This window comes from Empidonax traillii, unplaced genomic scaffold (genome assembly GCF_003031625.1).
Source record: "Empidonax traillii isolate 1590-97213 ecotype Southwest subspecies unplaced genomic scaffold, ASM303162v1 scaffold1669:size174073, whole genome shotgun sequence".
NCBI classification, from domain to species: Eukaryota; Metazoa; Chordata; class Aves; order Passeriformes; family Tyrannidae; genus Empidonax; species Empidonax traillii.
The window spans coordinates 89,218-100,753 of NW_020956862.1; the positions used below are offsets into that span (position 1 = coordinate 89,218).

At 54.4% G+C, this 11,536-nt stretch overlaps 1 protein-coding gene across 1 annotated transcript in view; it reads right to left on the bottom strand.

Annotated features, from left to right (window-relative positions):
- Positions 1–1,084: 1,084 nt before the first annotated feature.
- The window catches only part of SCAMP4 (secretory carrier membrane protein 4), a 12,146-nt gene continuing 1,694 nt past the window's right edge, over positions 1,085–11,536 (bottom strand). The window contains exons 3-7 of the mRNA XM_027908272.1: positions 10,213–10,341; positions 6,701–6,857; positions 4,251–4,352; positions 2,959–3,076; positions 1,085–2,004 (exon numbers count right to left, since the gene is read on the bottom strand). Of these exons, the coding sequence (XP_027764073.1) occupies positions 1,828–2,004; positions 2,959–3,076; positions 4,251–4,352; positions 6,701–6,857; positions 10,213–10,341 (683 nt within the window). The 3' untranslated portion in view covers positions 1,085–1,827. The remainder of the gene's footprint in view (positions 2,005–2,958; positions 3,077–4,250; positions 4,353–6,700; positions 6,858–10,212; positions 10,342–11,536) is intronic.

Consider the following 11,536-nt stretch of genomic DNA (forward strand, 5'->3'; position numbering starts at 1 on the left):
GCGGAAACCAACTGGGTTGTGAGGAATTTTGGCAGGAGGCAGAGGGGCAGGGGAGCCAGGGCGTGGTGCACCCCAGGGTGGCCAATGCCACCTTCCACCCCATCAGTGCCCCTCACCATCCATCGTATTTCCAGGGAGTCAACGCCAGGCAGTTCTTGGATCGCTCCGATGGCAAGCGACAGAGAACGCTTCAAATTACACTTGACACAAGACAAAGGCACCTAAAAAGCTTCACAATGTTGTGGGAAGGAGGCTCTGAGCGCTCGTGCTGCCACGCTGGCCAGGAGGAACCCCTGGAGTTGGGAGCACGTTCCGTGTCCCAGAGCCTGGTCCTGCAGCTGGGGGGGATTGGGGGGGTCAGTGCTGCTTGTAAACTGAAATTCAGGGAGGCTCTGCCCTCCAACTTTTGGGGGTTGGCCCTGGAAACGTGGGTCATGCAGACTCCAGGCTGTGCTTCCCTCATTATTTACAGTGACACAGGACGAGTTAATAGCGAATTCCGCAGGGACTGGGGAGGGGAGGGGGATTCTCCTCCATGAACTATGATTCCGTTAGATAAGGCACATGTAGAGAAAATATTCGAAAGATCACTTGCAAATCTGTTCCACCTAGCCAGGACCACCTCCCTGTATCCCTTTTCCAGGAGCCAGTTCTGTTTTCCAGTTGCTCAGGGTGGCTCTGGGGTGACCCCAGTGACAGCCCTGGGGTGCCCAACCCCTCCCAGATCCCCCACACGGAGCACTCCGGATCACTGGCCAAAAATCTGAGAGCCACAGGCTTGGGACGCTCACTCCCTATAAAAATATTGGGGACTGACCTCCCAGTTTTGAGAAAAAAAAAAAAAAAAAAAAGAAAAAAAAAATCACAGCAGGTTTTGAGGGGGAAGAGGAAACCCACAGGGACACGGGGAATTGGATGGCTCAGGCTCCAGGAGCCCTGCCTGGCGTGCAGGCACAGGGTGGAGATGAACGGTGAGGGGGAGGCCAGGGAGGAAACAAGCCCTCTCAGCAGCTTCATCCTCCCTCCAGCTGATCCCTGGAGAAAGGCAGCAGTGCCCAAGGCCTGGCTGGAAGGTAAATGGGGATTCTGGTGCTGAGCCCTGCCCCGGGGAGCCCATCCTGAGCTGGGCTTCCACCTGGGGGTTTCCAGTGAGCAACCACCAACCTGATGAGATGAATCTGCACCTCGTGAAGCACGAAAGGATCCGGCACAAAGCTTTGGCAGCGGGGAAGGCAGGACTTGGGGCACCAGGGACAGTCTGAGCCGGGCAGAGGAGGACTCCTGTGGCCTTCACATCCCGGCAGCTCCCGTTCCCAGGGGGGTTCACAGATCCCTTCCGTGTCACTGGTACCACATAATTTAAGTGTTGCATTTCCCTTAGAGTGAAAAATTCCACATTATTCATCCAGGAGAGTAAACACCAGTTGCTACTAAAGCTGGGATCGCTGGGGGGATGGGTGCTGTGCATTCCAGGGAAGCTGAGCAGGAGCAGCTGTGATTAGTGTTGCCTTTTTAAGGGATGGTCAGGAGAGGATTCCCTCGAGGACGGGCAGGTGTTGAAGGGTTTGTTCCTCAGTCTGCAACGAGGCAAATACTGGTAGCTCAAGGCAAAACAAAAAGCTTTGTGCCACGGCCGTGCAGTGGAGGTGGGAAGGGCTGGCAGGATCTTCCACGGGGACCAGGAGACAAGAACCAGAAAGGTCCCAAAAAAGGTGACTGGGGTGCCTGGAGCGGGGGCAGGGGGGAATGCAAATGATCTTTTCCAATAACAAGAATAAAAAGACCAAAAAGGAGAGAATCCAGGCAGTTTGCAGCTGCTGCTGCTGCTTAAGGCCATTGGTTTCCTGGGGGGTAGTTGGGCACTGTGGGATACTCTGGCAGGCTGTTCCCAGAAAAATTGCTGTACTGGGCCTCCCTGCTGGGGGGGTTCCTCCAGGCACCGCTGTTCCACTCGTCCTGAGCCTTCTGGAAGCTTCCACCACCCCCTCGGTAGATTTTATGTACCTGATGGAGGGAAGGGAGAACAGGAGTCACCACCAGGAGCCCTCAGCCCTGCAGCCACCTGGACCGAGGATTTGTTCCTCTCTCTGTGCCAAGAGCTGCATTTCTGAGGAACAACAGCACTAAAAATGCAGAACTACAGAGAACAGAGGTGGAAATAAATGGTATTAACACCAGGCTTGGACCCATTCCAGCCACATGCCCGGATTTGAGGTGAGGGATCCCTCTCCCAGCAAGGCAGCCAGAGGTGAGAGGGCTGAAACCTCTCCAACACTGACGCTGCTGCTGCTTCCTTGGGGCTTCTTCCCCTCCTCTTCCATCTGCCAAAGCTCTCCAGACAGGCCCACCTCCAAATCCTTCTTTCTGCAGAGGACCACTTCCCACCCTGCCACCAGTCCCCACTGCAGGGGGAAATTAAGGAATTGCTCAGGTTGGAAAAGACCTTTAAGGTCACCGAGTCCAACCATCAGCCCCGCACCAACACCACACCACGTCCCCCAGGGCCACATCCACCCATTGTCTCAACACCTCCAGGGCTGGTGACTCTACTACTGCCCTGGGCAGCCTGTTCCAAGGCTTCACAACCTTTTCCACGAAAAAAAAAAAAGGTTCCTAATACCCTCATATCCAATCTAAACCTCCCCATTTCACACGGCCTCGAGTCGCTTCACACGAAGCGGCTGAGGGGCGTGGAGTGACATCCCCACGTGGCACAGTGGCAATGTCCAGCCTGAGCTGCCTTGTGCTGTCTGGATTTGTCTTCTAGGAACCCCAGGAGACACCAGCTGACCACACTGACCATCCTTTCAGAGCAGTGGTGGCTGCTGAGCTGCCTCTCCGCATTGCAGACAATCCGAGTCAGAGACAGATCTGAAGGACCCCACAATGGTTTGGGCCAGGAGGGACCTTTAAACCCCATCCCATTCCACCCCCACCCCTCCCACGAGAAGAACCCACCCTCAAGATGCAGACGAGCATGGCCACGGCTGACATGGTGAACATGATGGCAGGGAACAGCATGAACACGGCGGCGGCCACGTTGGTGCTGAAGAAGGTGATGGCTGCCAACCACCCGCTGCAGGAGGCACAAGGAGAGAGGTAAAGTCATTAAAACTCTCTTTGCAAGGTGTCCTTGTTGTCAGAGGTGGGCAGGCCCTGGCACAGGTTGCCCGGAGAAGCTGTGGCTGCCCCATCCCTGGGAGCGTCCAAGGTCAGGTTGGAGCAAAGGAGCAGCCTGGGATAGTGGGAGGTGTCCCTGCCCGTGGCAGGAGGTGGGATAAGAGGGTCTCTAAGGCCCCTTCCAACCCAAACCATCCTGGGATTCATGGCCCAGAAATTACAAGGCAGCTTTAAAAAGCTCTTGGGAATGAAAAGAGCAACGAGGAAGATGGACGGATTGAAAAGCAGGGATTTCCCCAAGCTCTCAACTCTCACTGGCCAGCACCCCTTGCTAATCCACTCTCAGAGCTTCAGGGGACAGCCAGCTGCGCAGAGTTTGGGGAGAGAGCTCTGAAAGCAAAGTGTCCCAGGGTGTGCTGGGCCTTTGCATGACTTGTTGTTTCAGCAGGAATCGCCCTCAAGCTGCCACAGGATGTTAAAATGCCAAACAAACGCCCCGAGGCTGCCAGAGGTCCAGGAGCCTTTGGATGATCCTCTGGGGCACAGGGTGTGACTCCTGGGGATGGGCCTGAGCAGGGCTGGGGGTTGGACTGATGATCCTTGAGGGTCCCTTCCAGCTCAGCACATTCTGGGATTCTGTGAAACAATTATAACAGAGCCAGGGACAGACACCAACACACTCCCATTTATTTTAGGAGAACTCTCACAGTTCCTCTCCACAGGCCAACAGTGAGTCCATCCCCCCCTGCTCTGCCAGCACTGAGGGCAAAGCTGAGCCTGGTTAAACGGTGAAAGGAACGGGCACCGAGGGAAGGTGCTGGAAAGAACATGCAGGTGAAGATCACAGAATCCCAGGATGGTTTGGGTTGGCAGATCCAGTCCCATGCCCTGCCACGGGCAGGGACACCTGGCACCAGGTTGCCCCAAGCCCCATCCAACCTGGCCTTGACTCCTGCCAGCACAGCGAGGGAACCCGAACTGTGCCCCCCAAGGGCAGATAGAACTGTGCCCAAGGGAAAGCTGAAAGCTTCTCCCACTCCACCCCGTACAGACCCCCCCTCCCCAGGTTCTCAAAAAAGCAGGGGGAAGAGCCCCAGGCTGAGGGTTTGCTGCCAGAGCCCCCCACTTACCACGCCCCCCATCCGGAGAAGCCGATGGCCTGCAGGACCGTGAGGACGAACTGCGCCCCGAAGATGAAGAAAAAGGCCATGAAGTTAAAGGAGCTGTCTGACCTGCAGAGGGACAGAGGAGGGACAGAGGGGGTCAGGGGGGCACTGCCACCTTGTGCTGCCTCACACTGGTGTCTGGCCCCACCAATGGGGTGTCTCTGGAGGGATCCCTGTGCTGGGGAGGTTCTTCCTCTGCCTCTGGCAGGGGCAGCACACAGCTCCACAGCTCAGCAGCACCCAGTAACTGCACTAGGATGACACACAGGGAGAGACAAGAGTCTCCTACAGCGCGTTTGAATCCTTCTCTGACCAAACATCAGCCCAGCCTGACGCTGCCCAGCTCACCACTGGCACCTAGCTCACCCTACTAAACCAGCTACGTCAGGCACATCTACAAGTCCCCAAACTACCATTTTTAATTATACAAACGATTCCCATCCTCTCAAGAACTCCCAAGTGCCAATGATTTTTACATCTTTACAGCTTTACACCAAGCAGCTGACTGTGAGGCAGCCTGGTGCAAAGGAGCTCCAGTCACTGCCAGCTCCCGCCTAAACCCTGACAGTGTTTAAATGTTTATTATTTTAATTATTTTTATTATATTTGCGTTTGTCAGTGTCATCATTCTAGCCCCTGACACCCAAGGGAGTGGGACCCCAAGCTCGGGCTCCTGGCTGGTCTGAGACACACGGGAGGTCCAGGCATCTGCCAGCTTCCAAATGGTGGCCACAGCGATGCTGTGGGAGATTTGTCACCCTGGAGCCTCCTCCCACAGTCCTGCCCTTCAAACACCACCTCAGAGCACAGCCATGTGAAAGAAACCCTTCAGACAGGGCCTGCTGACAGCGGTGCCTGCCCGAATCCAATTAGCAGGGATCAGGCTCCAGGCTGAGCCTTCAAACAAGGCTCTCGCAACTCCGACCCGAAGGGGCTGGAGGAGTCTTCAGTTGAAAGGATCTGCAGGAATTAGTGAGGATACAGAGAAAAGGTGATTCCTCATCCAGCTTTTCTGGTGCAGATTTGCTCCAGCTCTGCCCGAGCCCCGGGGCTCTGCAGTTAATTTAATTTGGGATGTGTCGGAATGCCGAGGGTTTTAGGGCAGCACCCACTGAAGGGTGGCCTCCTCCAGAGCACCCCAGGGCTGGCCTGGCCTCTGGAATCACGAGCTGTGATCCCACACCAGCAGTGCAGGGATTTCCAAGGCCTCCTCCCCAGCTGATGCCGCAGTGGATGATCCCCTGGGCTCCCCACTCTGTCCCGGGGGTGATTCCTTATTTAACTGTGCACAGAGTAACCTGGGGGACCTTCCAGCTTCCAGTTGCATAAACACACACAAACAACATTAAAGAAATAATTAGAAACAGCCCTTGTGGGGCACAGGGGAGGTCAGTGGGGAGGAGTAATTTTTCCCAGACTTCAGAATGGAAATTCCCTCTCTGAACGGGGGCCCTCGGGCTCCTGAGCCTGGGATGGGGACAAAGCCCAGCCCCAGAGGGCAGCAGCTCAGAGTGGGGTTTTCATGGCATTTACAACTTCCTTTTCCACCAGAAATAACCCTCCTCTGTACTCCACCACGGAGCCACTGGTGATTTAAGCACTGCTGGCACACAAATCCAGAAGAACATTTGAACAACTAATTTATGATGTGCCAAACAGAGGGGACCCGCCTGCCACCTCCCATTTCCGTCAGCTCATCACAGAACCTGGGGGATACTCAGAATCCAGGGTATTCCACCGGGAAGAGCTTCCCCCTCAGGGTGCAAACCCCTGACTGGGGTGTGCTGGTGACACCAGGCAGGTCCCTCCTGCCCCTGTGTCAGGCTGGAAGCTGCTCAGGCCCCTCCCAGCCCTGCCAGACATGTCACATCAACGTCTGAACGATGCCCCCTGTCCACAGCAAGCACGAACAAAATGCAAATGATTATTAATTAAAGTGAAAATGCAGGATGGCTTTAAATATTTGTGGGGTTTCAGAAGGACTGGCTCCGGGGAGCTGCTTTCATCTGAAAAGCAAAGCAGTCGAGCACTCGAGCAGCTCAAGGAACCACGAGAGCCCTCAAAAACTAATAACTTAATAGTCTGCCATCAAAATCAGCCTCAGTGAAGCTCTACCAAATTAGTGTCTGTTTTAATGCTGTACTGAGATGAGGGTGCAGCTAAGCTTGAGAGATTTAAGTGAAACACGAATTTCACCCTCCTGGGAGTGGCTGCTCACCTCCAGCCCCAGGGGGGTGACCCTCAGTCCTACCAAAAGTAACCGAATTCTTCCATTTTCAAAGCAACCAAGGGGGGGAAAAAAAAAAATCTTTATCCCAGACACAGAGATCTCTCCAGGAGCACTTCCCAGTGACAACAGAGCTCTCTCCCAGAGGAAACTGGGAGAGAACCCCCCCTGGTGGGCTCCTACTCACCGGAAGGCTTTGTAGGCAGGTCGGAACCAGCAGACGTAACCGCAGGGGCTGAAGAGGAGGAGCCACAGGATGGCCAGGCCGAAGTTGACCCCGTAGCCTCCCCCGATCCACCAGGCCAGGCAGGCAACGATGTTCACGGCCAGGGTGATGCAGTAAACTGGGGAGAGGGCAGAGGACAGAGCGTGGGGCAGTTCCATGAGTTTGGGGGGAAAGGAAACGAAAAACAACCGCTGGAGCTGTGCCAGGGGGGTTGGGATGGATCTCAGGGAAAGGTTCTTCCCCCAGAGGGTGGTGGGCACTGCCCAGGCTCCCCAGGGCAGTGGGCACGGCCCCAAGGCTGCCAGAGCTCCAGGAGCGTTTGGACAACACTCTGAGGGACAGGGGGGGATTGTTGGGGTGTCCTGGGCAGGGCCAAGAGTTGGACTGGATGGTCCTTGTGGGTCCCTCCCAGCTCAGGATATCCCAGGATTCTGTGAAAGCCCCTGTGCTGTGATGGGAAGGGTCCCTGTCTCTGTCTCTGCTTCCCTGGGCCTCTGAGGAGTCCTGGAAGTCAGCCTGAGGCCTTGGAAGTGCTGCCTTGAGTGAGGGGATAAGCAAACTCCAATTAGGCTGAGAATATGGGACCAGGGGGGTGCCTTAAAGGCCTTTACCCATCCCTGTTGCTGTCACTTGGATAAAAAGGAGCAGTTGACACAGCCCCCCCGAGCGCAGCAGTGCTGCACTAAGTAGCTGTGCATGGAGTGCTGCTGCTCCCCCCTTTCCCTGGAGCTCACATCCCTGGAAAAGGGGGCTGCTCCCCCCCTGGCATTGGCAGGCTGGGCTCAGCCCCGTGCCAGGGGCTCCCTGCTCTCCTCCCTGCATCCCCCCAGGCTCTGCCAGCAGAGCCTCAGCCCAACTACGAGCTCCTGCTTTGGAAAACAGGTGGTGACTCCTAAAAAACCTGCACAAATGAGCACAGAGGGAGGAGAAGGTGGAGGGCCCAACCAGCAAAGAGCCTCCAGCACAGCTGGTGATGGATGAGCTGACAGCGACACTTTGGACCTTGGCCTCGGTTCTTTTGGGCAGAATCAAACCCCTGGATTTCTCTTCGCCTGGCCTGCCTGTTCCTTGTTCCACTACACGCTCATCTGCACACCCCTGGCCTGCTCCTTCTGGCTCTTCCCTTTCCTACCAGGATTTCTGGCCATCAAATCCCACTGACAGCACAGTGAGGAGAATGCAGCGTGGAAAGGAGAGCACCTGAACTCAGCTGCTGCTTCTGACTTACCCCGGGCCTGAGAGTTAAAATGAAACACTGGCTACTGCAAAGAGAAATTTCTTCTGAGTGGCCAACAAGGCTTTATACACAGTGGTTTGGATGTGGTTTAACACTGGGGGGAAGATGGAACGTTATTTATTTTAATTAATTAATTTTGGGTATTTAAACCAACAGGCTTAAACACAGGTTTAACTCTCCATCCCTGGAAGTGTCCAAGGCCAGGTTGGACAGGGCTTGGAGCACCCTGGGCTGGTGGAAGGTGTCCCTGCCCATGGCAGGGCATGGAACTGGATGGGCTTTAAGCTCCCTCCCAGTCCAAACCAGTGTGGGATTCTGGGATTCTATGGAACTTCGTTTATACAGCAATTAGCTGCACTTCAAATCCTTATTTTCAGAAGTCATTTATTCTCCAAAAGTCAATTAAAAAAAACCACCAAAACCAAAAGCAAACCAACACCACCAAGCCAAGAGCACCTCTAAAGTTTTAAGGAACTTTTAGTTTACTTCAGTAGAGTTTGAAGGCTCTCCCAGTGCCCTCAGCTTGGAGTTTGTTCTCCAGCAGTGGGAGCTCTGGTCCAGCTTCCCCAAAAATCCCCCTCCACCTCAACCAAACGCTCACAACCAATTAATACAACGAGCACCCACCCTCCCAGCAGCGACTTTTGCGCTGCTGCTTTTTAAAACTGGCCCTTTTTTTTCTCGTTTCCCACCTTCCCTGGGCCTGCCCCTCCCTCTGTCCCCTGCCAAAAAACCCCAAAAACTCGGGGAGACCCCGGTGCTGCCGATGGAAACGTGAAACTCCCGGTGCAGATTTGGCCATGCCCAAATCCCTGGCAGCCTTCCAGCCTGCCATGAACTCCGCTGACGGGACTCTTTGTCCGGGGAGAGGGGAGGACAAAAGAGGCTTTGGAGCCGCAGCCTCGGCCCGGCGAGTCTGGAGGGACAGGCGGCTTCTTCAGGCGAGAAAATTACAGAGCTCATTGCAGCAGCTCCCCAGAAGCAGAGGACAATGGGGCCAGTGGATTATGCCATTATTTGTGCACACAAATCCCTCTCCTACACACACCCCACGCAGCTGGAATGAAAGCCACGCCACGGAGCGCGGGGCTGGCAGACAACGCGCTGTTCCTCCGGCGAGGAGGGCAGAGAGAGGAAAAAGATAAGCAAGGCAAAGAGGGGTTTTTTTTTTTTAATCTCCCAAAGCGTTCCCTGTGGTTTCCTGGGCCTGCCACACCGATTGCAGTCCCTGGAGGAGAATGGTCTTGTTTCCATTCCCGCTTTTTGGAGCGGCTGAGGCGGGGAACGGGAGCCCAGGGGCAGGAGCTCTGTGCCCGTGGGATGTCAGCACATCAGCAGCGGGGAGGGAGGATCAGCTCCCTCCTCCAGCGGGGTGGGGAACGCCTGGGGGGCTGGGGAGAGATGAGGAAGAGCCAGCATGTGGCTAGAGGACACTGCATCCACTGGGGAGGGAGATGTGTGGATGGCACCAGGGGAAACTTGAGCCTTCCCAGAGCGGGTTTCGGAGCCAGGGAGCAGCAAAAGGGCCCACACGGATTTCCTTGCCTAAAATTCTCCTGTTCCTCTTACTTTAGGGGAACTGGGGATTTCCTCAGTGTGGGTAATTTGGGGAGTTCAAAAAGGCTGGAGAGGGACTTTGGACAAGGGATGGAAGGACAGAACAAGGGGGAATGGCTTCCCAGTGCCAGAGGGCAGGGTGAGATGGGAGATTGGGAAGGAATTGCTGGCTGTGAGGGTGGGCAGGCCCTGGCACAGGTTGGGCAGAGCAGCTGTGGCTGCCCCTGGATCCCTGGGAGTGCCCAAGGCCAGGTTGAATCAAAAGAGCAACCTGGAACAGTGGGAGGTGTCCCTGCCCATGACAGGGGGTGGGATGGGATGAGCTTTAAGGTCCCTCCCAACCCAAACCATTCCACAATTCCACCATCACTTGATGTTAACAAAGACATCAAATGTATTCTGCATTTTCCCCTCTTCAGATTAACTGAACCTTCTAGCACTGGCACTCTCCTTTCTTTCCAGACTCTTCAAAGGTTCAAGGCACAGCAGTTCAAAGTTTAGGCAGAGTATTCAAGTTAAATTAAGTTTTAAGTTATATTACAGTGTTCTAAGAGGAATCCTTGCTCCTCACCAGCCAATCGCACTCAAAACCTCAAAGCACACAAGCCACTGGGATCTGGGGGGGAGGTTTTTATCCCACACACACCCTTGCCCAGCCCAGGTTTCTCGCTCAACTTACAGATCCAGACGTGGTAGATCCTCTTCACCAGGAACTGGTGGTCGATGGGGATTTCATCGGCGAAGTTCTGGTAGAAACAGGGCTTCAGGGGGATGAACTTGGGCAGGGGGGGGAAGTTGTTCACCTTTTCTGCAACACAGAATTCAGGATGAGGTTTATTTTGGGACAGGCAAAGGCTGGGAGAGGAGAACAGGAGCGACCTAACGTGGATTTAGCGCCTTGACACAGGACAAAAAAAAAATTCACCAGGATGAGGTCCCTTAGAAAAAAATTAGAAGGAGTTTTAAGGCCCCCTCCAACCCAAACTGTTCTGGGATTCCAGGATTCTATGTCAGGAATTATTTTTTTTTTTTTTAAAGACTCATGATTTTCAATGAAAAAAGGGGCATGTTCAACTTTTTTTTTGTTTTTTTCCCTGCAAGGTTAAATCCCAGAGGGGGGAAAAAAAAAAAAGGCAAATAAAAAATAAGAAAAAAAGCTTTGCATTCAGACACAATAAATCAGCGAGCGCTGCCAAAGGCAACGTGGTGAAGAAAACCCTACCTTGGGAAGAAACTGTGTTTTAAAATGGAGTAATTAAATGCCTAAATCCTCTGCACTGAAGCTGCTGTCAGCTCCCAGCTTTGTCTGTGTGTGCCTGGACGTTCCTGCATGCTGGGGAATGTTTGCTCTTGCCTCGCAGAGCTGATTAAAGTTTGATTCCAGGGCATTGTGACTAATTGTCTCTCGTCTCCTTCAGCCCCAGTAAACAGAGTTAAAAACAACCAGAGGAAGAGATGGAGGATGTCCTGGGAAAACCTCCAAATGGCACAGGAGACGAGGGGGAAATGTCTGAACAAGAACTGTCAGCAGAGCTCCCGCTCTTCCTTTTGTCTCCCTGGGAGAAGACGATTTGCAGCTCCAGTGGAAGTTTGGGAAGGGAAGAGCCTAAAGCTTCAGCCAGGCTTTGGGAAGGAAGAGCCTTCCCCCTGTGCGTATCTTGACACAGAAAACGTGGGGAGGGAAACCTCCAGTGGGAGCCCAGCAGAGGCAGCTGTGGAACAGCCACCAGCCCGGTTTGGCTTCTCCTCGCGCAAACAAACACCAGTTGTGCTGCCCCTCCTCACCCACCTCCCCCAGCCCCACTCTGCACCAGTGCAGCTGCCCCCTGAGCTGGCTGCAGTTACTGGTTAACCCCCTGCTGCTGCCCCCACCACGTGCTGTCAGAGGCCAGGGGAATTTGGACTCCTCAGCACTGGTTTTTTGTGTTTGCTGTCAGCATGCAGATTGTTCCCGTGGTTCTGCTCCCTTCCCGTTTTCTGCCAGTTTCTAACGCAGATGGTGG